The sequence below is a fragment of the Hypanus sabinus genome, chromosome 23, assembly GCF_030144855.1.
Source record: "Hypanus sabinus isolate sHypSab1 chromosome 23, sHypSab1.hap1, whole genome shotgun sequence".
NCBI classification, from domain to species: Eukaryota; Metazoa; Chordata; class Chondrichthyes; order Myliobatiformes; family Dasyatidae; genus Hypanus; species Hypanus sabinus.
Window position 1 is genome coordinate 44,441,473 of NC_082728.1, and position 27,392 is coordinate 44,468,864.

Consider the following 27,392-nt stretch of genomic DNA (forward strand, 5'->3'; position numbering starts at 1 on the left):
GCACTGGAGATAACCCACTCTTTGCGGTTTATTAGAATTGGCAGTTAGCAAACTAACTCCACCTGCATACATTTCACTTGGGGCACTCTTCTTCACCGCACCTGTGTCAGAATTGCAAATATGGAAGCTCTGTTAATACCGGGGTTAGCATATGCGGAGCGTGTAGAAAACTGCGGTTGAAAAATGCATTCCTTCGCTACCAGAGTAAGGACAAACGCGGGAGTAAACTTTTATATTTCTTTGATTCATATCGCGTTGAAATTCACAAGTAAACACTTCTAATGAACATTATAAACAAGTACATTTACGCTGTTCGGTTTTTGCAGTAAGTTGCAATCATGAGTGGGGACGCTGAAATGGCCGTTTTCGGGGAGGCCGCAATATACCTGCGAAAGCCGGAGAGAGAAAGAATCGAAGCCCAAAATCGACCCTTCGAAGCTAAAACTGCATGCTTCTGCGTCGACGTTAAGAATGAATTCACTAAGGGCACCATTAAGAGCAGAGAAGGTGGCAAAGTGGTTGTGGAAACCCAAGAGAAACAGGCACGTACAGTAGTTAGAAAAGTTAATTCTGGTTGGATTTCGTGGAGATGCGATCACAAATTTGTTTCCAAATAACTAAACGATCCGTTGGTTACCTTGCAGACCGTGACTCTTAAAGAGGACCAGGTCTTCCCAATGAACCCCCCAAAGTTCGATAAGATTGAGGACATGGCCATGATGACCCATCTGAGCGAGCCAGCTGTACTGTTTAACCTCAAAGAGCGTTATGCAGCCTGGATGATATACGTGAGTGAAATTTCTGATAAAGTAAAAACACAGACACAATATTGTATTTTGTATAATATTACAGCAAATGTTGCGTTTGCTTTCTCTGCCTTTAGACCTACTCCGGGTTGTTCTGTGTCACTGTGAACCCCTACAAGTGGTTGCCAGTCTACAATCCCGAAGTCGTGGTTGGCTACAGGGGCAAGAAGCGTCAGGAAGCTCCTCCCCACATCTTCTCCATCTCTGATAATGCTTATCAGTTCATGGCAACCGGTAACATGGTCACTTTGCAATTATTGCATAAAATCCTCTTAATGCACGAAGATTTAGCTTTCACTTTCGTCAAAACGCATGTTGTATTGTGTATTATCACTTACGCATGTGGTTTCTGTTCACAGATCGTGAAAACCAGTCCATTCTCATCACGTAAGATTTTTGAGTTCTCGCATATTTCTGTTTAACAACTGGAAATATATTTTAAACTTTTTTTTTAAGTTCTCTGCTTTCTACCTCCAGCGGAGAATCCGGTGCCGGGAAGACTGTGAACACCAAACGTGTCATCCAGTACTTCGCATCAATTGCGGCCGGTGGCGAAGGCAAGAAAAAAGAGCAGAGCAGCAGTTCGCTGAAGGTAAACCAAAGTTCGTTGTTGTGGAATCAGCGTTAAAGGATTACGCGTAGAGTTACACGGGAATCACAGCTCCGTTGTATCTTACGATGATGACCCAGGGTGTCGGTGGTGACCATGATCTCTCACTTCCCGCTAACTAGCGACTTAGCCGATTGTGACACAACTTTTAAACCTTGCGATGGTCTCTGCTTCAGCTATCCAAATAGTTAAAACAACTTTCCCACAACTTCTGACTCCCCTCTCTGCAGGACAGTTCAAATGAGATTTTGATTTATTCCGGTCCCTATTTTACTGATGTCATCTAAATGCGCCATGGTTACCTTTGTTGATAGGTGTGATTTTAGTATTTCATATCTGCGAGGCTTTATTGATACACTGTTTGCTCATCCGATGGGACAGATGTTTCACTACTAATACGTGGCACTTGACACTTCCAGGGAACACTGGAGGATCAAATCATCCAGGCTAACCCTCTGCTGGAAGCTTTTGGTAATGCCAAGACAGTGAGAAATGACAACTCATCTCGCTTTGTAAGTGTGCAGTAATGCAAACAGGAAGTATTGAAACTATTTACATATCACCCTCATAAAATAAGCTACAGAACAAGTAAATAATAGTCAATTGCAAAGCTAATACTCAGGTATTTCTACTAACTCATATTTTAACATTCTTATTTTAAGGGTAAATTCATTAGGATTCACTTTGGAACCACAGGAAAACTGGCCTCAGCTGACATTGAAACTTGTAAGTGCTTCAGCTCTTTCAAAAGTACATAATAACATTTGAAACACTGTTAGTTTATTGGAGAAAACATCCTTCTTGATGTCCTGCTGTGTGCCTCATGCAGATCTATTGGAAAAGTCCAGGGTGACATTCCAGCTTAAAGCTGAACGAAGTTACCACATTTTCTATCAGGTTACATGTAACAAGAAGCCAGAACTTATTGGTAAGAAGTGATAATATTAACTTTTTTATTAATTTTTTATGCATTTCTACAAACCAACTACAAACAGAAAACCCAGCTACAAAGTGTAGATTAATACAATGCAAAGTAAGCATATCAATTATATAATTCATGACAATAAGGAAACAGCACCCAGAATAAAATCATATAAGGTTAGTATCCTCCCCACCCTCCCACTATAGAACTCCAGACCAACTATTACAATATGTAAAAAAAATCTATCGGAGAGTTCAACCCCACAGAGCTGTAAATATAAATTTTTAAAAAAGAATTATAATGCCTAGTACCAAAACTATTATGTAATTCCCACCAAGAAGAAACCATAAAACTTCCAGAGAGAAAAAAAAGCTGAAAGTAAGGGATTAAAAAGAATAGACTTAATCTAAAGGGGAGATATGAAAGAATTCAAGAACAGGTTCCCACACCTTTTGAAAATTTATGTCCGAATTGAAAAGTGACTAATGAATTTTTTTAAGGTCTAAACAGGGAATAATATCATTAAGCCATTGAACATGAGTGGGTGGGGTAACATCTCTCCACCTAAGGAGAACTAAGCATTTAGCCAAAGGAGAGGTAAAAGATAATGTTCGACGTTTAGTCAGACTCAAATGCATGTCTGCCTCACCTAAGGTACCAAAAAGGGCAATCAGAGGATTAGGTTCTAAGTGGCAATTAAGAATATGGGATAAGGATAAAAAGATTTCTCTAGACTAGGACAAGCCCAGTACATATGGATAAGAGAAGCCTCTCCCCCTTTACACTTGTCACAAACAGGACTAATGTCTGAATAAAACTGTGGCAATTTAGTTTTAGACACGTGAGCCCTATGTACAACCTTAAACTGTAAAAGACAGTGGTGAACATGTAAAGAGGTTGAATTAACTGACTTAAGAATTGAATCCAAGACCGCGTCTGATAAAGAAATATTTAAATCATGCTCCCAAGCAGTTCTAATTTTATCAAAGGGGGCACACCTCAATGTCATTAACTTATAACAAATAAAAGATATTAAGCCTTTACCCAATGGATTAATATGAAGAAACAGGTCTGCAACTTTTTAATTAATTTATCATATTACGTTGATTATGTGTTTTATATATATAAGATACATGATTTGAAAAGCATGTGATCTAAATCCATTCTTTGATTTCAGAATTGATGCTCATTACCAACAATCCCTATGACTTTCATTTTGTTAGCCAAGGGGAGATTTCTGTGGCCAGTATTGACGATGGTGAGGAACTGATGGCTACTGATGTAAGTTATATAAATTATGGCTGTGAATTTAATATTCCACAATTTGCTGGCATAGCTATCATTTATTGGTTGCTCCTTCTGGTCTCTAGGAAGCCATCGACATTTTGGGCTTCACGGCTGAAGAGAAGGTAGGCATCTATAAACTCACTGGTGCAGTAATGCACTATGGGAACCTGAAGTTCAAGCAAAAGCAAAGGGAGGAACAAGCTGAGCCTGATGGCTCAGAAGGTAAAATTAAATGAATTTCAATTTGATGGAAATCAAGATGAAATCAGCAGATACTAGTAATCAGTACTCAAAACAAAAGCTGCTGGAAACACTTGGCAGGTCACCTGGAATGAGAAACAGATTCAACAATTCAGGTCTGATAAAAGAGATTTTGGCGCTTTCTCCTTCCACAGGTGACCTGCTGAGTTTTCCCAGCATTTTCTGTTATTATCTTAAAATAAATCCATATAATTAGCAATTCTTGTTCCACAATTTTATTTTCATTGTAGAATTCTTCATAAGTTTACACATGATATTTGCTTGTCAGCATCTGTCTGGGCCAATTTAATTGTAGGTATAATGGAATATAACTGTGCCCTCTGTAAGAAGGAGAAAATATTTAGCGTATGTCATCCTCTTTCACTTCTGTTGTCAATGTACTACTTCTGCACAAATTCTGCTTGTTAATGATAAGATAGTGCAGAAAAGATCCACAGCTAGTACCACAAACGTTCAGCATATTAAAGTTTTTCTTAAAGTAGAAACAAATCAAGGAGTTGGGATTTGAAAAAGCTGTTGAAAGCAACAAAACGTTTGGTTAAAGGGAATAAAGAGGAAGTGCTTCTAGTGGCAGAGAGCACAGAATGAAAGATTATAGACTTAAGGCAAATGAACAAAAGAGTAATGTAAAATGAGGAGACTTTGTTTTTGCACTATAGGTTTACAGATCTGTCATGTGCAGCACAAATTATGATGGGAGATGGTCTGTTAGGAAATATCAAAAAAGAATAGGTTAAGTATATATAATTGAAATAGCCAGGTTGGTGGGACAATTAGTCTTCCTGAAATTATAGAACCATACTAACTTGTACTGCAAAAGAGATATTTTTGGCTCCTTATGATCATGCTGACTGACAAAATCATTAAATAACTACCACATAGATGGAAAATATTCATGCCCATCGTGTCCATGTTGACAAAGGTCGTATTGATCCTCATTGCTGTTTCCAGCACTTGGTCCATAGCACTACAAGCCATAGTTCTTCGGGTACACATCTAAGTAATTTTTTAAAGGAGATGTGGGTTTCTGATCCTAGTTAGGCATTAAGTTGAACCTCACCTTTCCCTCTCCGATCCTCTGGGTAGAAAGCAAAATCCTCATCTCTCCTCTGGTCCTTCTACTGATGGTCCCTTTGGCTTTACAAACCTGTGCTAATGAAATACGTGCTTTTTACCTATTTTGACTAGTCTTCTCATAATTTTCTGCACCTCAGCTAAGCCAACTCCCAGGTTTATCTGTTCCACATTAAACAACACTAACACCGAGTGATTCATATAAGCTACAATTTTCCATTCATAGCACCATCTTCATAAACCTCCTCTGCATGCCCTCCAATGCAATAGCATCTTTTTTTGTAATGTGATGACTAGGACTTAAAATTTGGCCCAGTTAAATTCATACACAATTCTAACATAATCTAATTGCTTTTATATTCCATGTAGTATCTAATAAATGAAAACATTCATATATCTTTATTACCACTTTATTAACCAAACCTGCTATCTTTAAGGATCTATGGATACACTGTATAAATGAATGTCCTTGTGCTCCCACACATCTCTCAATAGCCTCCCATATATTGTACATTTCCCTCCTTTGTTACACCTCCCCAAATATACTACCTAACCATTCACTAGATTAATTTCCATTTGCTACTCTTCTGCTCAAATGACCAGACCATCTGATATCTATAGCTTTCCCCCTCACTGCCAACCACTTTTGTATCCACTGCATGTTTCCTTATCGCTGACCCCACATTTAGGGATTATTAAATTATATTTATATTATATTATAAATATTATATTATATTAAGGGTTGTCAAATTAAATTATATAATATTAAGTTATTAATATTAAATTAAGGTTTTGCTTTCTGACATTCATGGGGAATTAATACTAAATATTAAAGGATAGGAGAAATAAAATACATTTTCTATAGTACTCAGCAGTGATCTGGCACCATCCTGCAGGCAAAATGAAAATCACAAGATGCTTTGGTACTCCCTTTCTATTGCCCTAATATCAGTTTGGCTACTCTCTCAGAGTTGCCCCAATAGTAACCCAGAGTCTCCTTCAGCTTTGACCTGGGTTCTCTAGCTTGGGCATTTTCACAGTACTGTCCCAATACCGGTCTGGGTGCTCCCTTAATGTTGTCCCATTGTTGGACCAGGTGTTACCTCACTGCTGCCCCCATATGTTCTTGGTGCTGCCTCTTAACTGTTGGTTGAAAGGAAGTGCCTGTTAATGAAGTGCCTGATAATGGAGCTTTTGCTGTGCTTCATTAGATCCTACGTGGAATATATAAACACTGTTTTCCTATGGAAAACACTGATAATAGTCTTTTAGTTGGATGAAACACCCATGTACCATTATTCTTTGCTTCAACTTGCCAACATAAATTTTGACTTAATTTGCCTTTTGTTTCGCATTGTCTTTTCCTTTTAAGTCTATTCTGTCTTATAGGGCCTTGTCAAAAGCAAAAACATTACCCTTATCAACCCCCCGATCCCTCCTTAAAAAATGTGAACATTAGTCAGAAATGACTTTCAATTGAGAAATCCACAGTGATCCTGATTAATTTGTGCCATCATATATGAAGGTTTACATGCTTCTTCAGAATAGATTCTGGATAATTCCTGATAATCATCCCTGTGGATGACAAATAATTTATAGTCAGAGCCTCTACAAATTCTCCTTTTACTCCTTTTACCAACATGGGATACTCTTCATCTGGGTATAGCAACCATTCTGTTTAAATATACTTCCAAGTTCTTGGTCTGTGGTCAGAATATAACCTATTATGTTCATCCAGTCACTTTCTAAATGTGATGAGAGCTTTTGCTTCCATCATCCTTTTAAGCAGTGAATTCCAGTCCCCAAGAACTTCAACAGAAAATATCTACCTTCAGTTTTCTCCCTTTGATCAATTACCTTGATTTTTTGGCCCTGAGTTATTGATCTATGTAGGCCATTTGTTTTCACATGAAACAATTCTATATACCTCCATTAGATATCCTTTTCAACAACTCTTTTTCCAAAGAAATAATTTCGGTTTGCACAGCAATTCCTTCCAGCTAAACTTGCAGGCAATATCCTTGTATTTTTCTTCTGTAACCTCTTCAGTGTTGTTACATCATCTCTGCAATATGTTGACCTGAATTTATGGAGTACAAATCTGTGCCTTATCAGTGTTTTGAGCAGTTGTAGCATACCTTCCTTGCTTTTTTTTATTTGGTGTGTAAATGAATATTGTTGTGCTTTGTCTTACCTTGCTATTCCACTGCGTTCAGGTGTCAATGGCCTTGCAGTCAAAGAAACCTGTGTTTCCCCCACTCCACTTGCCATGTATCCTACCACATCAGATATGTTCCTGTGTCTTTTTCCTCACCACCTCAGACTCCAACAGAATGAATTCTAATTACCACGGCGCTGCCATTCTATTAATGTCTACAGTCAACAGATTTGTTTTCCAAAACATCACTCATATGTGCAAGTTTTGCACTCCTGATATTAGACCGAGCTGCAAATTTTTGGTCAACATCTTGTCCTGTTTTCATCATCAGTACAAGTGTAGCATGACTTAAACACCAAATATTAGAAATACTCAGGAAGTCAGGCAGTAGTTGTGAAGCAGGAAACAGAATTAATGTTTCAGATTTTAACATTAACTGTTTTTCTCTCTTCAGTTGATGCATGACTTGTTGATTATTTCCAGTAACTTCTGTTGTTTTTTCTTATTAATTCACATTTCCAACAGTTGTAATGTTTTATTTTTGTGTTACCATCTTGGCTACCTTACAGTGTTTCAGTTACTTGGCCTGTAGGGCAGAGATGTTTTTCTTTGTGTTGTAACATTCTAAGACTGTGACTTTTGTCTATTTAGTGGCTGACAAAGCTGCTTACCTGATGGGTCTGAACTCTGCTGAGTTGCTCAAATCTTTGTGTTACCCACGAGTAAAAGTTGGCAATGAATATGTGACAAAGGGCCAGACAGTACAGCAGGTAATTATTCATTCCTAATCCTAAAGTGAGATTCTTCTGAAACTGTTCAGATTTATATAAAACTGTAGGCGAGTATTTTCCACCTAATGTATATTTATCTTGATAGGTGAACAATGCTGTTGGTGCCCTTGCAAAATCTGTCTATGAGAAAATGTTCTTGTGGATGGTACTGCGTATCAATCAACAACTGGACACTAAACAACCCAGGCAGTATTTCATTGGTGTGCTGGACATTGCTGGCTTTGAAATTTTTGATGTAAGAGATAAAACAGTTATTGGAATATTTAACCTTCTCTATCTGTATGATGATAATGATCTTTTGTGATGGGGTGCTAATACATAAATAATTTTCATTTTTCTGGAAAGCATCTACTTTTATTGATTAAAAACATTTTCATTACAGAGTATTATGTCTACATTTGTAATACAATCTTATAATTAGAGCATAAATATAATTTCACTAGAATTATATTCTTCAGTTTCTTCACTTGGAGTTTGCTATGCTGTTTGTAAATAAATTGTGTTGGTCGTGGTTCAATGGCCATTCACATGCTTCTCTCACAGGTCCTTATTGGTTTTGAACCATGGAGTTCATTAGATAGTCCAGCTAGAGACTTCAGTGGAGATGGAATATTAAATGCAAGATCTATCTATTCATATTCCTTTATACTATTGAAGGAAAATGAGAGGATTTCTTTCCCCAGTGACTGAGGGATGATCTCAGTAAAATCACGGAAACAGATTATCTAGGTTGGAGGAGCAACACCTCATCTACCGTTTGGGTAGCCTCCAGCCTGGTGGTATGAACATTGAATTCTCCAATTTCCAGTAATTCCCTCCTCCTCCTCCTTCCCCTATCCTAGGTTCCTCTCTGCCTCTCTCCCCTTTCAACTTTCTGCTCCTTTACCTATACAGTTCTTATCCCCTTATGCTTATCCCCTCCCCCCTTTATCCTTCCTCTGATTGGTTCTCCACCTGGCGCCTCTAGCCCTTCACCCTCTCCCTTCCCTATCTCTCTTACTGGGCTTCGGCCCTCTCATTCCCCCCCCCCCATTCCTGATGAAGGGTCTCGGCCCGAAACGTTGGCTACTCTTTTCTCACGGATGCTGCCTGACCTGCTGAGTTCTTCCAGCATCGTGTACCTATTCTTATCTAGTCCTTTGTTGTTTATTGACTTTGTACAAAGTCTACCTTATTTTTGGCATTAAATCAATAATCACACTCAACTTAATGGGATTAATGTTCTTTGGAATTGTTAGAAGATCAAGAAATTTGCTATTCAATACATGATTTCATTCATATGTCAGCAAATTTATATTGCCAGTTTATTTTAGAAGTGGACATAAGAATTTTTAATAAAAAACATTGCTAAGTTGTTTATTGAAGATGATATTTTTAAGACCAAGAGTAAATTTATGTTAAAATGAGATTAGAAGCTAAGGGATATTATAATCCATGTTCAGATGTTATTCAATCTACATAATGTTATCAGCTTTACATGAATTACAAATTTACTTTTTCCATAATAATGTCAGAATTCTCACCCAATATTTGTACCCACCTGCTGGTGATATTGTTGTATGATATTCAGGATGCAATTGTAGAATGCTATACTTGCATGGGAAATTTGCACAATAAGAGTGCATTTGAAATGGGAAAATATGATGGGATATTTAATATATTAAAGATGGAAAAATGGTGTTTAATTTCTTTACAAATTTAATGGAGTTCATTAGATAGTCCAGCTAGATACTTCAGCGGAGGTAGAATAATTTAGGTGGGATATTAAATACAAAACCTATCTATTCATCCAGATTCCATTATACTGTTGAAGAAAAATGAGAAGAAAGTCATTTAGTTTAATGACTTTAACAAAAATAGCTACTTAATAGAGCAATATTTTTCTTTATGTGTGTAGTTCAACAGCCTGGAGCAGTTATGTATCAACTTCACTAATGAGAAACTACAACAGTTCTTCAACCACCACATGTTTGTTCTGGAACAAGAGGAATACAAGAAGGAAGGAATTGAATGGGAATTTATTGACTTTGGGATGGATCTGGCTGCTTGCATTGAACTCATTGAGAAGGTAGGAAAGAAAGTGTGTTGTACTTACGACGTAATGCCAATAATTGGCACAATAGGCACAGTTTATTTCTGGAAATTTCTGGCAGATCTGTGAGAAACTGCCATTGTTTCTTAGTATAAGTGTTGGTAAGTTTTTGCAGCAAACTCAGTAATTCCAAACTTTCTATCCAAAGTCTGCCAGACATTTTCAAACTTAAGTTTGGTCTCAAGCTTGAAGCTTGAAGTTTACCAAGCTGCGCTGAGGAATCCATGTTAGTGCTCTCTCCTGGGCAGCCTCTCCAGCATTCAGATTCTTTTCGCCCTGTATTGCCATTAAGTGATAGAGTTGTACAACACAGTAACAGGCCTTTTTGCCCACTACACCCATGCCTACTGTTTTGCACATCTACAGTAATTATTTTTGTCTGCATTAGGACCATATTCTTCTGGTCATTCCTTATTGGCCATATTCTTCTAGTCATGCCTCTTGGATGTAGTAATTGTATCTTACTCTGCCACCTCCTCTGGCAGCACAATCCAGATATCAATCACTCGCTGTCTAAAGGAGTAACTTCTAATATCCCCTAAAATTTCCAACCTCTTTCCTTAAAACTATTCTCATTTATAATGCCCCACCATAAGGCTCTGTCGGGCTAGCATGTCCTCTGTCACATGCCCTCTGCCAGACCCCTGAAGCTGACACTCTGTTCTCATCTGTGTTGTGGGAAGTGATGACCAGGTGGTCAGATTCATGAATATTTTCAATTCTTCACTGAAGAATTGCAGTGTCTCCACAGTCCCTTGGAAATCACTGCCTCAGGACAACTTATGGTAGAGAGGAACATTATGGTGATATTGAGTATTGTGAGGATTTACAATGGGAGTACTCAAAATCCCTACATAACTTACAGAGAACGCTCCACCTTACTAATGAACCACTCATCTGTCCAGTTTGTCCCCATCTGTGAAAGACTTAGTCATTTCCAAACTGGTTCCTTCAGCCATCTCAGATCTCACAAAGCTGTATCAACCTCACTCCTGAGGGGCTGCATAAGAAAGAAACAAAGAAGTGACTCCTAAACCAAGTGTAAGTTTTTCCAGAAGTTGTAATTTCCTTCATTTTTAATAATTCCAAATTACTTCTAACCTTAATAAACCCTGTATGGTTCACATCTGGCATGACCAGCAGAAGGACTTTGCTAATTCTAAAAGGCTTCCAAAGGCTTCCTCAGACATTCCCACCTCACTGCAGGTACTTAAGGTCCTGTTGCTTGATGCTGGAATCTCAAGGTTAAGTCAGCCCTGTCTTCTGCATATGAATGGGTAAATATTGGTAAGAGATAGGCACAGAGCAGTAAAATCTCAGATGACTCTGCTTCTTATGCTTGTAATTTATTGACTGTATATTCCAATAAATGCTTATTTTGTTCCACAGCCCTTGGGGATATTCTCAATCCTGGAAGAGGAATGTATGTTCCCTAAGGCCACAGACATAACTTTCAAGAATAAACTGTATGACCAGCATCTTGGAAAGACAAGCAACTTCCAGAAGCCCAAACCTCCCAAAGGAAAGGGTGAAGCTCACTTTGCGTTGATCCACTATGCTGGTACCGTAGACTATAATGTAAATGGATGGTTGGAAAAGAACAAAGACCCACTCAATGAAACTGTTGTCACACTGTACCAGAAGGCTTCACTGAAACTCTTGCAAACACTATACAGTACCCATACCTCAGAAGGTATGATTTGATCAGTTCACAAACATTGTATTGAAGAATATCCTAACAAATTGACATAATTTGTCCATCATTTTTGAATGACTTATTTCTGAAAATGTTATTTGCAGCTGAAATTAGTGGCAAGAAAGCAGGGAAAAAGAAGGGTTCATCTTTCCAAACTGTATCTGCTCTTTTCAGGGTATGTTTATTTTTATATCAGGATTCTGTGTTTTTGAGAAAAGGTGAATAGATTCAAGGGTGTTAGTATGTTAACCAAAGAAAGAAAATGGTGTTTCTCTGTAAGAAGCACATTAAATAATCCCAAATTTCTTATTATATGCATTAATATTGTTAAAACAATAATTAGAATATTGATTAATTTATTATAATATAGTACAATATAATATATAACCATAAAGTTGCTAGTAAATGTTGAAATTGTATTGTCATCTACAGGAAAATCTGAATAAACTGATGACTAACTTAAGGTCCACTCACCCGCATTTTGTGCGATGTATAATTCCAAATGAAACAAAAACACCAGGTAACTGAAGTAGATTATGGTAATATTTTAAAAAAAACATATCTTGTAGTGAAATGCAGTATTTCTGATAGCTTTCCAAAATCTTTTTGTGTTCACTAATGAATTTGAAATCAGTTTAATTTTACTAGATGTTACTTATGTGTCTAAGTCATGGGAAATTATTATTTTTAAGAAGCCAATTTTTAAAAATAATTTTTGCATATCCTAGGTGTCATGAATAATCATCTAGTCATGCATCAGCTCAGATGCAATGGTGTGCTGGAAGGAATTAGAATTTGCAGAAAGGGATTTCCAAGCAGAATTCTCTATGGTGACTTTAAGCAAAGGTGTGTTTTGCTAAAATAAAATACAGAATTATTAAATGTTACAAGTATTATTAATAAAATTATACAAAAGAATTGTAGCTTAAAATTTTACCTTTTTAAATGCTCCTGTATTAAAATGAACAGATACAGGATTCTGAATGTAAGTGCAATTCCTGAAGGACAGTTCATCGATAGTAAGAAGGCATCTGAAAAACTCTTGGATTCCATCGATATTGATCGCACACAATATAAATTTGGTCATACCAAGGTAAGACGTGATTTATATTGGTCTTCCATCTATGAAAAGTGGGAAATGTTTTCTGACAATTTCACAGTGCTCAATTTTCACTTCTTCAGAAAATGTTACAACTCACACCTACATGTGGGTAAAATTTGCTAACATTCAAGCATGCCAAACAAGTGCGTTCATACTGTCCAAGTGCCAAGCCATGACCATCTCCTTTCCATGATGGATAATGACATTTCCAATGGACATTTGCTTCCATCAGCAAGCACGGGGACCAGAGCCCTCCATATCCCTATCATCCACGTACCTAACTTCTTTTAAACATTGAAAGCAAGCTCACAAGCACCACTTGTGCTGGCAGCTCATTGCACATTCTCACAGCCCTCTGAGTGAAGAAGATTGCCCTCCTGTTCCCCTTAAACTTTTCACCTTTCACCCTTAATTCATGACTTCTGATTGTAGTCCCACCTAACCTCAGTGGAAAAAGCCTGCTTGTATTTACCCTATCTATACTCCTCAAGCTTTTGTATATCTCTGTCAAATCTCCAGTCATAAATGTCAAGCACTGTATTCACATCTGTTAATTGTAAGTATATCATCCGGTCCAGGATATACCCTACTACTGCCTGAACGTACTCAAATCTAAATGATTTATCAGAGTTTACACCTGCTCCAATCTGAAACCAACTCATTGGCAAGCTCAGGTCGGACAGCCAGACACTAATTACAATCAGCCATTTACTGATCATGGGTGTTCTGTTGGTTGCTGTTGAATGGTAACAAAAAAGGACCAGCCACATAAAAAACTGTGCTTACAAAAGCAGATCAGAAACTAGGGAACTTGTGGCATGTGATTCGCTTCCTGAGTCTTCAACCACATCAAAAATATAGTAGAATACTCTGCACTCATCTGAATGCAGCTCCAATAATATCGATAATTATATCAGTGGCCCAGACAATCTTATTTTAATGGAACAGCATCTAACATCCGAGATGATAATTCTCTCACCATCTATGTATTGTGGCTGAATTGTACACCACTAACAAAATGTATTTCAGTAACTCACCAAGACTTCCTTGCCAGCAACTCCCTCAAACTCTAATCACAAAGGGGCGAAGGATAGAAGATGCATGGGAACACCAGTGCCTACAAGTTCCCCTCCAAGTCATATGTTATATTGATTTGAAATTATAATCAGACTGTGTCTGAATTCTAGTGCTTTCTACCTTCACCAGAAGGTCTGAAGTGATACAGGAAAATGGTGAATTAACATTTTTCAGTTAGAGATAGGGAATGTACTGACTGTGCCAGTGAAACTCACATCCACTATGTGAATTAAAAATATACAAAGTAAATAGTCCTGTTATATTATAATGAACAAAATGACACCTGGTCACAATCTGAAGCTGTTCATTCCATTGAAGGTATTTTTCAAAGCTGGCCTCCTGGGTGCTCTTGAGGAGATGAGGGATGACAAATTGGCCCTACTTATGACTCGCCTACAAGCCATCAGCCGCGGATATCTCATGAGAGTTGAATTCAAGCGGATGATGGAGAGAAGGTAAAATGCATTTGCCTACAAGTTGATGGGCTTTGTTTTAAATAATGATAAGTGTTAATTTCCACTGGTGTGCAATTGACTTTGTAACTACTTTTTCCAGGGAGTCAGTATTTACGGTGCAGTACAACATCCGTGCATTCATGAACGTCAAGCATTGGCCATGGATGAAACTCTTCTTCAAGATCAAACCTCTTCTGAGGAGTGCTGAATCTGAAAAGGAAATGCAGACCATGAGAGAAGAGTTTGAGAAAACGAAGGAGTTGCTAGCCAAATCTGAAGCACGGAGGAAAGAACTAGAGGAGAAAATGGTATCCCTGGTACAAGAGAAGAATGACCTGGCTCTTCAAGTGCAGGCAGTATGTTTTCTTGGATAAGTTATTGCAAATAATTTATCAACAATATACGTTATAAACTATTTCAGTATTTAATAGTTCTTGTTGAATTTAATGAATACTGTACATTATTATAATTTTGCACTTATTAAGGAGATGAAATATATTTGTCCAATTGTCAGCCAAATGAGTTATCACATTTAATTTGTACTGACCAGTTTCTTTGTTAAGTCTGATAAGGAAACTCCACTTTTTATATCAATTATTCATATAAAACCTTTGTGCGGTATTTTTAACTTCTATTAAACCAAGAGAAATTCTACATGAGGCTCGAACGAGTGATCAAGAAAACTAATACATTTCACATGGACTCCAAAAATGTGGTAAACTTCAGATTGCTTCATCTAAGCTATGTGGGTGGAATGGATCTTAGAACTCAGAAGCTAAACATCACTGAGCAACAAAAACAAGAAAATGATAACAATTGGAGTACACAGTTGTCCCTCTGTTGGTCAAGGTCGACCACGGATGTTGCATACTAGCTGTCTATGTTTTTGGTGCAGCACCATCTGTGGTTGATGAGACCAGTGCAAGAGTGGCAGTCTCTGTTGCAAAGGTTGCTTCTGTAAGTGGTCTCAACTCTGCTGCAGCTGCTGTGTTCCTTTCTATGGGGTTGTTGTCTTCTGCTACTTTCAGGAAATTCTCCTCATCTGAATTAAAGTATGGTTTTAGGTTGCTTTTCCACCTTGTGCCTATTGAGCAGTTGTATATGTTAGGGAGGCTGGCTTGAGAGAGAACTTTAGCAATGGGTACTCTCTCCAGGAGATGCTCACGATGCAACAAAGGTACTTTAAATGGAAGGTGTTGAGCATTTTGTCCAACTTGCCAAGGTCTGTCTGCTGTACAGCAACGTGCTGGTGACAGAAGCATTGTACTCTGTCACCTTTGTTTTGACTGAAAGTTTGGCGTTCTCCCAGACTTATTTGGTGAGGCGGGCAAGAGTTGTTGCAGCATTACTGATGCGCTTGTTGATTTCTACATCACTGATGATGGACCCCAGGTATGTGAGGTGATCAACAACATCCAACGGTAAAGAGTGGTGATGCCTCCAATCTTGTCTTTTTCAGGCTGGTAGTTGGACCAAATTCCTTGCTTCCTTTCTGATCTAGTGTGAGAGGAGATCTGTTGCCATGCCAAATGCAGGGGAAGGGCAAAAAAGATCCCAAAGAGCATTGGGATGAGAACACAGCCTTGTTTGGTGCCACTTACATCAAAGAACTCTGAAGAGCTGCTGTTGTCCTGCACAATCCCCTTCACGTTGTTGTGGAAGGGTTCAATCATGCTCTGGAGTCTTGGCGGGCAGTCAACCTTGGAAAGGATATGAAAGACCTGTCTCTGCTGATTGGGTCAAATACCTTGGTGAGATCAATAAATACAATGTAACGGGGCTTCTTTTGTTTTCTGCGTTTCTTCTGGAGTTTGCAGAGGAAGAAAATCATGTCCACAGCTGAACTTAAAGCATGGAAGCCATTCTGTGACTCTGGGAAGACAACTTCAACCAACTTCTATATGTGGACTAAGAAGATTCGGGTGAGGATTTTGCTAACAACACTCAAGAAGGAGATGTCCCTCTAGTTGTTATAGTCACTTCTCTCGCCTTTTTTTTGTAGAATGTAATGATCTTTTCATCCCTCATATCCTATGGTACAGTTCCTTCCTGCCAGCACTGACACAGCACTTCGTGCAGAGGGTACACAGGAGCAGGTATGCAGTGCTTAATCAGGTGAGAGGGAGTCCTACTATTCTCTGGTGCCTTCCCTGAGACCACGCTACTGGTGGCCTTGCTGAGCTCCTCTAGAGTCAGCTCTGCATCTAGCTCTTCTGTTGTCAGCAGACACTCAGTGGCATCCAGGGCTGAGCTGGCAACAGTATTCACTCTGGAGTAGAGGTCAGAGTAACGTTTTACCGATCTCTCCATCTACTTATTCCTGTCTCTGAGCACATCCTCATTGATGGATTTGGGAGGAGCAGTCTTGTTCTGAGAGGGGCTGAGAGCTTTCTTGATGCCATTATACCTACAATCATACCCCCGATATTGCCTATCAGTACTGCAGGTTGGATGTCTTCACCGAGTTGCATCTAGTACTCATTGGCATAGTGACTGGCAGTTTGCTGAACTTTACTTCTAGCAGCCCTGAGAAAATATAGGTTCCTCTCAACTGGTGAAAGTTTGAGGGCAACATGTCTGGTTTCAATGACGGGGTTGGAGGAACGGTGGAATACCTCCTGAATCTGGCTTTGAACCAGTCATCTGTTTTTGATGTCTTCTTCCCAAAGGTAGCTAAGACTGTTCCATAGATGCTATTCTGCAGAAGTTCCTATTTCTCTGTGACAGAGTTTCCAGGTTGCTGGAAACACACAGTAATTTAGTGGTATAATAGGTTTATTTGAAAAGTTGTATTTCTTTCAGATCTTTGTCAAATCAACTGTTTCAGCTTTGTCTTGTATAAAATAAAATTCACACCTTAGGGTTGCTTTATATCTATGCTTACTTTACAAAAAGTAGTAACTATGCACATTTTCACTGTCAGGAAAGTGAAACTCTAGCAGATGCTGAAGAAAGATGTGAGGGGCTCATTAAGAACAAAATTCAACTTGAGGCTAAACTGAAAGAAGCAAATGAAAGGCTGGAGGATGAAGAGGAATCGAATGCTGAGCTCACGGCCAAAAAAAGGAAACTGGAGGATGAGTGTTCAGAACTGAAGAAGGACATTGATGACTTGGAGCTCACCTTAGCCAAAGTGGAAAAGGAGAAACACGCCACAGAAAACAAGGTAAAAATAGCATCAAATTTTAACATAATTATATTCATATTCCAGATGTGTGTGTGCCATGTAATAAAAAAGTACATAATTAATTATTGTGCTGTAGCATATAAATGGTAATACCAAATTTTGACAGGATGATTAAAAAGATTATTTTTCATTTGTTCACAATAAAATATTTCACTTTAATCGGCTATTCTACCCACAGTAGCTGGAGGGTTAATTGATACATACTGTCATGAAAACAGGTCAAGAATCTTACAGAGGAAATGGCAAGCCTTGATGAAACCATTGTCAAGTTAACAAAAGAAAAGAAGGCCCTACAAGAGGCCCACCAGCAGACCCTGGATGATCTACAGACTGAGGAAGACAAAGTCAACACTTTGACCAAAGCCAAGTCAAAGCTGGAACAACAAGTTGATGATGTAAGTGTCTTTTCAAAATGAACTATCATTTCTTTCCAAAATTTCTTTGAATATATAAACTTGCTTTTAATCAATGTAAATCAGCTTGAAGGTTCTCTGGAGCAAGAGAAGAAGCTTCGGATGGATCTTGAAAGGTCTAAGAGAAAACTTGAAGGTGATCTGAAACTATCCCAGGAAACAATAATGGATTTAGAAAATGACAAGCAGCAAATAGAAGAGAAGCTGAAAAAGTGAGAATTATTGCTATTGGCTTAAATTGCCACACTGCATAATTTTTTTCTGAAGACATTAACGTAATCTATTTGCACCACAGAAAAGAATTTGAGATTAGCCAACTTCTAAGCAAGATTGAGGATGAACAAGTTTTAGGTGTTCAACTACAGAAGAAAATTAAAGAACTTCAGGCAAGTCCTATTACAAGAACAAAGTTTTGGATATCTTAAACATTTTGTGTTCCATACTAAATTCCATCATGCAGCTATTAAAATATATAAATATATATTGTAGGCTCGTATTGAGGAGCTTGAGGAAGAGATTGAAGCTGAACGTGCTGTTCGTGCTAAGACTGAGAAACAGAGAGCCGATCTTTCTCGGGAACTTGAAGAGATCAGTGAGCGACTGGAAGAAGCTGGTGGAGCAACTGCAGTACAGATCGAAATGAACAAGAAACGGGAAGCGGAATTTCAGAAAATGCGGCGTGATTTGGAAGAATCTACCCTCCAGCATGAAGCCACAGCTGCAGCTCTTCGCAAGAAGCAGGCTGACAGTGTGGCAGAACTTGGGGAACAGATTGACAGTCTACAGCGGGTAAAACAAAAGCTAGAAAAGGAAAAGAGTGAACTGAAGATGGAGATTGATGATGTCACCAGTAATATGGAATCTGTATCTAAAGCTAAAGTAAGTTCTAAAAACTTTCAGAGTTGAATACATAAAGAACTAATCAAGGTCTCTAATTTAATAGACAATTGTTTCCTTCAAGGCAAATTTTGAGAAGCTCTGTCGTACCCTAGAGGACCAACTTAGTGAAACTAAGGCAAAGAATGATGACAATGTGCGGTTAATTAATGATCTATCAGCACAGAAAGCTCGACTGCAGACTGAAAATGGTAACACAACAAAACTAGGAATTTCCAACAGTTACATCTTAACATTTGCATCCTTTATTTTTGTATTAAAACTGAATTTTAATTAATTTTCAGGTGAATTTGCACGACAAATGGAAGAGAAGGAATCCCTGGTTTCTCAAATGACAAGGTCAAAGCAAGCATTTGCTCAGCAGATTGAGGAGCTAAAGAGACAGCTGGAGGAAGAAATGAAGGTAATTTTTCAGGCAAATTTGGTTGCTCCGCTCAGGAGATAACATGGCAAACTGTTAGATGAAATAACAAGTGCATGATCCAAGCTTTATCCAGGATAATCTGGCATGTTATTGCCATCAGTTGATTAGCAAGTACAGGACATGATTAAGTGAAGACGATGAAATCTGCCTTTTCTGACTGATTTTACTCTTACATTATTACCCACAGGTTATTACATTCAATGTAATACAATATATTGATGGATACAGGCAATTTTCAGGTTATGAATAGGCAAAGTTCAAAATTCAAAGTAAATTTATTTTCAAAGTACATATATCTCACTGTATACTACCCAAGATTATTTTTTGTGGGCATTCACAGTAAGTACAAGAAGCACAATCAAATTAGTGGAAGATCAGAAATGTCCCTTTCCCACCTGGTAAAAGATGCCTGTAGCCCTACAATTGCAAACAAATCCATCCTCATCCAACCTGTTGGTTTCCTAAATGCTCACTCATATACTTAAGTTAGACATTTGTAGCCTAAGGAAGACCCGTATAAACTTTTTCCCAAGGGTTATGATGGTTCCTAAATACTTTTAATTAATGTGCATTCTGAGAACACAACATTGTTTTAACATTTCCACTCAGTTATTTACCTGTATCTGTGACTTATTTAAAGGCTAAGAATGCTCTGGCCCATGCTCTTCAGTCATCCCGCCATGACTGTGATCTGCTCCGTGAACAATATGAAGAGGAGATGGAGGCAAAGGCTGAGCTCCAACGTGGAATGTCCAAGGCCAACAGCGAGGTGGCTCAGTGGAGAACGAAATATGAAACTGATGCAATCCAGCGTACAGAGGAACTGGAAGAGGCGAAGTAAATTCCAATGATCCCATTCTTTGCTTTTCTTTTTTTTTACACAGCTTAAAATGAGCCATTTAGCCCAAAGTCTTTGCCAATTTTTTTAAGATGCACATCACCTTCAGATATCTGATCCTATCAATGTATCTATTAGTTTCTGCCTCATGTATTTATCTTACTTTCCAATAACTTACCTAGATTTTTAGTTTCAACTATTCCCTGCCATCCACTTTCTGAGTTCTCTCTGGCTAAAGAAGCATTACCAGATTTTACAGATTTATTGATGATTAAATATAACAAGGAACTTAACAGGTTCTTGTTGTAGATTTACCATCAGTGGAAAATTCTTTATGTCTAGTTGTCAAATCTCTTAATCAGCTTACAAACTTCTCAGCATGCATAGTTTGAGCAGGAGTAAGTACTTCATGCCTGCCATTTCATTAAGAGCATGGCTAATGTGACTGTGTTATTCTTGCCTACCTTTGATAACCTTTCACCCCTTACTTGCCATGAGTCTATCCACTCCTACTTGAAAAATATTTGGATACTCTGCTTTTGCTCTGGGAAAAAATATTCTGAAGAATTCTGATCTGTCTTAAATGGGCAATTCCGGACTTATAAACAATGACCCCTTGTTCTATATTTTCTCACAAGAGGAAACATCTTCTGCACATCATCCTCACATCTCAGTTTTCTGCTTTTGAGATTTAAAAAGCCCCATTATTGAACAAAATTGAAAGTTCAAACCATATACAACCCTGAAATTCATTTTATCATGGACCTCCGGTTTGCCCCTGTTGTTAATAATTAACTCGTTGTTCTTGGTGACTTTCATTGAAAGGTTGTTGTTGTGGCATCACTCAATCAGATTTTTCATCTCCCTTCTATATGCTGATTGATCCACACCTCTGATTTAGCCAACAGCAATGGTGCCATCAGCAAACACATATGACTTTTGAACTGTGCTTAGTCCCACAGTCATAAGTATGAGCAGGGGTTTAAGCTCACAACCTTGTGGTACATGTGTGCTGATGGTGATTGTGGAGGTTTGAGAATCCAGTTGCACAAGGAGGTACTGAGGCGAAAGTTTTGGAGCTTATTGATTAGTTTTGAGGGAATGATAGTATTGAATGCAGAGCTGTAGTCGAGAAAGAGCATCCTGATGTATTCATCTTCACCGTCAGGTGCTCCAGGTTTAAGTGAAGAATAAATGAAATGATATCTGCTGTTGACTTGTTGTGATGCAGTGTAGGCTGGAGTGGATCTAATTCAGTCCTCAGGCAGGAATTGATACGTTTCTTCACCAACCTCTCAAAGCACTTCATCACTGTGGATGTAAGTGCTACTGGATGATAGTCATTGAAGCAGATTACCAAGTTCCCCTTGGGCACCTGTATAATTGAAGCCTGCTTGAAGCAGGGGGGTACCTCAGACTGCCAAAGTGAGATGTTAAAGATATCAGTTAACACTCTAGTCAGTTGATCAGCTCAGGCCTTTAGTACTCAGCCAGATCCCCCAACTGGGCCAGATGCTTTTCCAGAGTTTTCTCTCACGTCCGCCTCAGAGACTGAAATTACAGGCTCATTAGCAGCTGTGGGAGTGTGTGAAGGTGTCTTCATGCTTAGTTGATCAAGGCAAGCATAAAAGGCATTGAGCTTATCTGGGAGCAAAACCTTATTGTCACATTGGCCACTTGCTTTTACTTTGTAAGAGATGACAGCATTCAAGTCCTGCCACAACTCTTGAGCATCCTGCAGTGATTCCATTTTAGTCCAGAATTGTCATATCACATATGAAGTGACTTTCTGGAAGTCATACCTGGACCTCTAGTATGATCTCTTGGTTTCCAGACCTGAACATCACTGATCTGGCTGTCGGCAGATTGAGATCTCTTGCTTCATCCAGAGCTTCTGGTTGGGGAAGACTCTAAATGATTTTGACAGGACATACTTCACTGTGACTGGCTTTATAAAGCCCAACATAACTGTGGTGTATTCATTGAGATCCTCTGATAGTCATTGAACATGGCCACGTCCACTGACTTGAAGCATCCCATAGATGCTCCTCCTCCTCCTGTGACAACCTCTTCATCGTCCTTACTTCTAGAGCCTTGCTCTTTAGTCTCTGCCTGTATGTGTGTAGGAGGGGACCGCCAGATGGTCTGATTTCACAAAATGAAGTCCAGGGATTGAATGGTAGGCATTCCTTATGGTAGAACAGCAGTTGTCAAGTGTGTTGGGACCCCTGATGCTGCATGTTAAATATTGTAATTTGTCCTCTACTGTGCCTATTGTCTTGTTTATTAATTATTGTACTGCCCTGCACTGTTTTGTGCACTTTATGTAGTCCTGTGCAGGTCTGTAGTCTAGTGCAGTTTTTATGTTGTTTTTACATAGTCTAGCATAGACTTATGCTGTTTCACATAGTCTAGTGTAGTTTTGTGTTGTTTCATGTAGCACCAGGGTCCTGGAGGAAAGTTGTTTTGTTTTTACTGTGTACTGTATCAGGTCGAAATGACAATAAACTCGACTTGGCTGCAGGTAATATGTTGATGATAACTGGAGAGAGATTTCTTCAAGTAAGCCTTTTGATGTTTACATTTTAGTGCTATTGTCATTCTTGTAAATCTTGTTACACTTTCTGCTATGCGTCATCTTGATGGTAAAATGGACAACAGAACTTTCTGCATTACTCTGTCTAGTCAAGATTAATTCAATTTCTTTGCAAACAAACAGAAGTGCTTATATTTTTAATAGTTTGTGCAATATTCTGCAATGTTGCTGCAGTTCAATTTTGCGTGTATTGATATCTCCCAGGAGAAAACTTGCCCAGCGACTTCAAGAGGCTGAGGATCACATTGAGGCAGTGAATTCTAAATGTGCCTCATTAGAAAAGACCAAACAGAGACTTCACAATGAAGTTGAAGATCTAATGATTGATGTGGAGCGAGCTAATGCAGCTGCAGCTGCTCTTGATAAAAAGCAGAGGAACTTTGACAAGGTATAAATCATATTTTTGAAATTAATCAGTAAGATGAAAAATTGGATCCTGTTTCATCCATGATTAATGGAAAATTGTTTACTCTTGTGTGCTGTCAGATCCTGGCAGATTGGAAACAAAAATACGAGGAATGTCAGTCTGAATTGGAAGCATCTCAGAAGGAGTCTCGTTCTTTAAGTACTGAACTCTTCAAAATGAAGAATGCTTATGAAGAATCCTTGGATCACCTTGAAACACTGAAAAGGGAGAACAAGAATCTTCAACGTATGTTATATTCCAAAGTTCTTTGAGTTTTGGCTATCATAATCTCCTCTGTATTGCTGATTTTAGTAGATGTATACATTTCTGGCCATGTCTCCAACAAAACCCTAAGCTCTCTAATTAATTTCATAAACAATCTGTCTCCTGCCTCTCTAGCTCCTTTAATTTCTTTAATATTCTACTTAAACCCTACATGACTAAACAAGTTTAAGTTGCTTGGAATCAAATCTTATTTGGTGAAACTATCATGTTAAAGCATAGAATATTTCACTGTGTTAAAGCACATGATAAGGTGAAGTGGGGGCCGCCGTTGGTTGGAGATGATGATGGATATTGCATCCTTGCTGTCTAGATAGGGAAGCCTGGGCAGTCTGATATGGAGAGCAAGCTGTTGCCCATGTAGCAAGCTCCCCCTCTCCACATATCTAATGAACCAAAGGAATGGAAGAGACCAGTACAGTGTGGTACCAGCAGCATCGCAGGAGTTGCCAGTCAGCATTGAACTCAATGTAGGGACTCCAGTTTTGGAATTTTCCCTCAGGGTTTACTCCTGAAGCCTTCCCCATGAGTCCATTTAGCCACAAGGCAGTGGAAGGTTGAGATCTGAGTTTTCCTTCTCCTAGATGAGCTGCCAACCACGGCTGACAAACTCCATGTGTCCAAAACATGTGATAAGGATTGTTGTAGATGACATGGCTGTTTCACTGCAAATATTCTTTTCTTCAGAGGAGATTACCGATTTGACCGAACAACTTGGAGAAAGTGGTAAAGCATTGCATGAGATGGAAAAGGCTAAGAAGTTGGCAGAAACCGATAAGTCTGAAATCCAGAGTGCTTTGGAAGAAGCAGAGGTATGTTGGTAATGGTTAGAATTATCATTGACAAGATTACATCATTTTGAAAAATGTTGAGTGTAATCTGCAGCCTTCAATAACTGTTTAAACATTTTCTTTATGTGCAGGCAGCTCTTGAACATGAAGAAAGCAAGATGCTGCGTATCCAGCTTGAATTAAGTCAAGTAAAGTCAGAAATTGACAGAAAGATTGCTGAGAAAGATGAGGAAATTGATCAAATTAAGAGGAACAATCAGAGAGTTGTAGAAACTCTGCAGACATCATTGGAGGCAGAGGTCAGAAGCAGAAATGATGCCCTAAGAATAAAAAAGAAAATGGAGGGTGATCTGAATGAAATGGAGATTCAGTTGAGCCATGCAAATCGTCAGGCAACAGAAGCTGTTAAGCATCTCAGGAATGTACAGGCTCAACTTAAGGTATGAGCAAATTAATGCACATATTACTTCGTCACGTTGCATCACCTTCTTGAAATAACTATTGAAACTGAATTAGCATTCTGCAGGTGAAAAGATATTTGACTAGAGTTTACTGCAACATGCATGCAAATCTATATGTAGCTGCCAGAACTTTTATCTCCATCTCCACCAGAAACTTCAGGAGATTCAAGATTCTTGTTTGAACATGAAGGTCCTGCACTTGCTGGCTGAGTTAAGCCACTGATTTTACCGATCCAGTCCAATGTTAGATTCCCTACAGAGTCCAGCAATGGAGTGCAAACTTGCTTAATTCCCAATAGTTACACTGGAGAGTCTACTTGTTGAACCTGTGCCAGAGCTGGTACAAGAACTCTGGAACCATTTATTTGCAAGGGGGTGTATAACTTTGAGGTTGAAGGTATTATAAATATAGCAATTATTTACAATAGTTTTAATGTGTTATTTAAAAGGATTTCAATTTTTTTCTCAGAAGTTACATTATATTTACTTCTTTCATAATATAGTTAGTTAACAAGAATATCAGGGATAGTCAGAAGCATTCAAAGTCCCTCTCAGGCTTGGAAGTTTAGATCAGCAGATTCAAGGTTGGATGGTTTTTACCCATCTGCATGGTTGCAGAAGGTCTTGCCCCACATGAGGCTTTTCCAATTTGTATTATATATTTACATATCAGCAAGTCAACATAGAGACAGAGGCAAGAATTAAGTGCATTCTTTATCTGTTTCTCAGTGGCAAATATATTGTAAATAACTCAGCAGAAAATTCTGCCCTTTAGTAACAGTGTTAATGAATGGCTTGATAAAGTGTACAAAACTACCATCTAGTTAAAACATTTTTTCCCTTTTTTAAGGAAGCACAGTTACATATAGATGAAGCTTTGAGGAGCAATGAAGACCTCAAGGAACAGTTGGCTATGTCTGAACGCAGAAACAATCTTCTTCTAGCTGAAGTGGAGGAACTGAGGGCAGCTTTGGAACAAACAGAAAGAGCTCGCAAGCTGGCTGAACAAGAACTTACTGATGCCAGTGAACGTGTGCAGCTTCTTCATTCTCAGGTACACTGGTGCCTGACAGATTTGAACACCATTGTTTAAGAATGAAAAAAAAATCAATTTTTCTCCCAGGTTATTGAAGGGTGTTTTTTTCTCCCATTTATAATAGAATACCAATCTGATCAATACCAAAAAGAAGCTGGAAGCAGACATGTCCCACCTTCAATCTGAAGTGGAAGATGCTATTCAAGAAGCTAGAAATGCTGATGAGAAGGCTAAAAAAGCAATTACTGATGTAAGTTTTATACTGAATGTAACTCTTAGATAATTTAAGCTGATTATATGACTAAATATATTACATGTAATTACTGTAAGGCTGCCATGATGGCTGAAGAGCTGAAGAAGGAACAGGACACCAGTGCTCACCTGGAGAGAATGAAGAAGAACCTTGACCAGACGGTGAAGGATCTGCAGCATCGCCTGGATGAGGCTGAGCAGCTGGCCTTGAAAGGAGGAAAGAAGCAGATCCAGAAACTGGAGGCCAGGGTATGTAAAACTAATGAGGCACGATTTACTCACTCGAACTCTGCAGAGGTTTCATTTCCTCGTATCAATATTGTCCCACCTCAGGTCCGTGAACTGGAGAGTGAATATGAAGCAGAACAGAAGCGTAGTGCTGATGCTATCAAAGGTGCTCGCAAGTTTGAGAGAAGGGTTAAGGAGCTTACCTATCAGGTAGGGAATTCAAATTTATAAAATGCATTGAAAATTATTGGCACTGATATCTTGCCATTGAATATGTTTGCAATAGCGAACAATCAATCTTTTTTTCACTACTTTTAGTCTGAAGAAGATAGGAAGAATCTCTTGAGGCTGCAAGATCTTGTTGACAAATTACAACTGAAGGTTAAAGCCTACAAGAGGCAAACAGAGGAATCTGTAAGTAATTTTTGGTGATTTGTTTTAGATACTTAGGTATATATTAATAAGTGCAATATTTATTAAAAACAATATATTTGAATGCATGCCAAAGCTTAACCGTTTTTATATCATTTCAGGAAGAACAGGCTAATGTTCACCTGTCTAAATTCAGAAAAGTTCAGCATGAGCTTGAGGAGGCTGAAGAGCGTGCTGACATTGCAGAGTCCCAGGTTAACAAGCTCCGGGCTAAAAGCCGTGATATTAAGGTAATTCAATGTCTTAATAATGTTAAGTAATACTGCAACAAATGGTAATCTTGTGCTCATTAGTCTATGTGATGTAGACCAACATATCCTAACTGTGGATATAACTATGCTGGTAGTTCAAATGTGAATTCAACCAGGCAGAATTGGATATGATGCTCAGGAGGGAATTGTTGGGACGCCAGAGGAACAGGGAAACACAGCCATTTCTTTCCTGAAACAAACAAAACATTCGCTTGTTTAAAAAGTTGAGCGATAGGTGACATTAATTGAAATGCTAAGGATTTGTAAACCAGATTTGATGTGATCCCAGGCATTGTGTATGCGAAATTTCTTTCTGTGGAATCTCACACTGATATTGATTTAGGCTACAATTCTGGAGGGGCAGAGCAGTTTTACTTGACTGCACAGGTGAAATTGTTTTGTATTGTGAACACATCCCAATTATAAATATAGTGGTTATCCAGAAGTGATAGTAGGAATTTGTAGAGAGATATAAATACTTTCCTATTATAGTGTTCAATTGTTGGACCTTTGGTTGTTAAGTGGTAAGTTTTTATTTTACAGATGGTAGTGAAAGCTGAAGAATAA

The 27,392-nt window shown here is 38.5% G+C and overlaps 1 protein-coding gene across 5 annotated transcripts; it reads left to right on the plus strand.

Annotated features, from left to right (window-relative positions):
• Positions 1 to 338: 338 nt before the first annotated feature.
• On the plus strand, positions 339 to 27,392 carry LOC132380166 (myosin-4-like). 5 transcript variants are annotated; one of them, XM_059948820.1, is made up of 39 exons: positions 339 to 542; positions 645 to 788; positions 884 to 1,040; positions 1,166 to 1,193; positions 1,284 to 1,398; positions 1,836 to 1,928; positions 2,079 to 2,142; positions 2,246 to 2,344; positions 3,516 to 3,619; positions 3,709 to 3,847; positions 7,770 to 7,888; positions 7,995 to 8,144; positions 9,807 to 9,977; positions 11,391 to 11,694; positions 11,802 to 11,872; positions 12,130 to 12,217; positions 12,426 to 12,543; positions 12,667 to 12,790; positions 14,195 to 14,331; positions 14,432 to 14,687; positions 17,255 to 17,497; positions 17,737 to 17,913; positions 17,998 to 18,143; positions 18,227 to 18,317; positions 18,421 to 18,810; positions 18,893 to 19,019; positions 19,113 to 19,231; positions 19,893 to 20,089; positions 22,891 to 23,074; positions 23,173 to 23,338; positions 24,062 to 24,186; positions 24,297 to 24,605; positions 25,477 to 25,680; positions 25,787 to 25,912; positions 25,993 to 26,163; positions 26,248 to 26,352; positions 26,461 to 26,556; positions 26,676 to 26,804; positions 27,369 to 27,392. In XM_059948820.1, the coding sequence occupies exons 1-39, from the start codon at positions 339 to 341 to the stop codon at positions 27,390 to 27,392; spliced, it is 5,814 nt and encodes a 1,937-aa protein (XP_059804803.1). The 5 variants fall into 5 exon arrangements, with proteins under 5 accessions (XP_059804803.1, XP_059804799.1, XP_059804800.1 ...); XM_059948816.1 differs by lacking the exon at positions 27,369 to 27,392 and having other exon boundaries at positions 339 to 563; positions 663 to 788; positions 26,676 to 26,834; XM_059948817.1 differs by lacking the exon at positions 27,369 to 27,392 and having other exon boundaries at positions 26,676 to 26,834.

Coding starts and splice junctions, on each gene's coding strand:
- LOC132380166 (XM_059948816.1), top strand. CDS start 339: ATGAGTGGGGACGCTGAAATGGCCGTTTTCGGGGAGGCCGCAATATAC. Junction 9,978..11,390: donor GCATTGAACTCATTGAGAAG/GTAGGAAAGAAA, acceptor TTTGTTCCACAG/CCCTTGGGGATATTCTCAAT. Junction 12,791..14,194: donor ATAAATTTGGTCATACCAAG/GTAAGACGTGAT, acceptor ATTCCATTGAAG/GTATTTTTCAAAGCTGGCCT.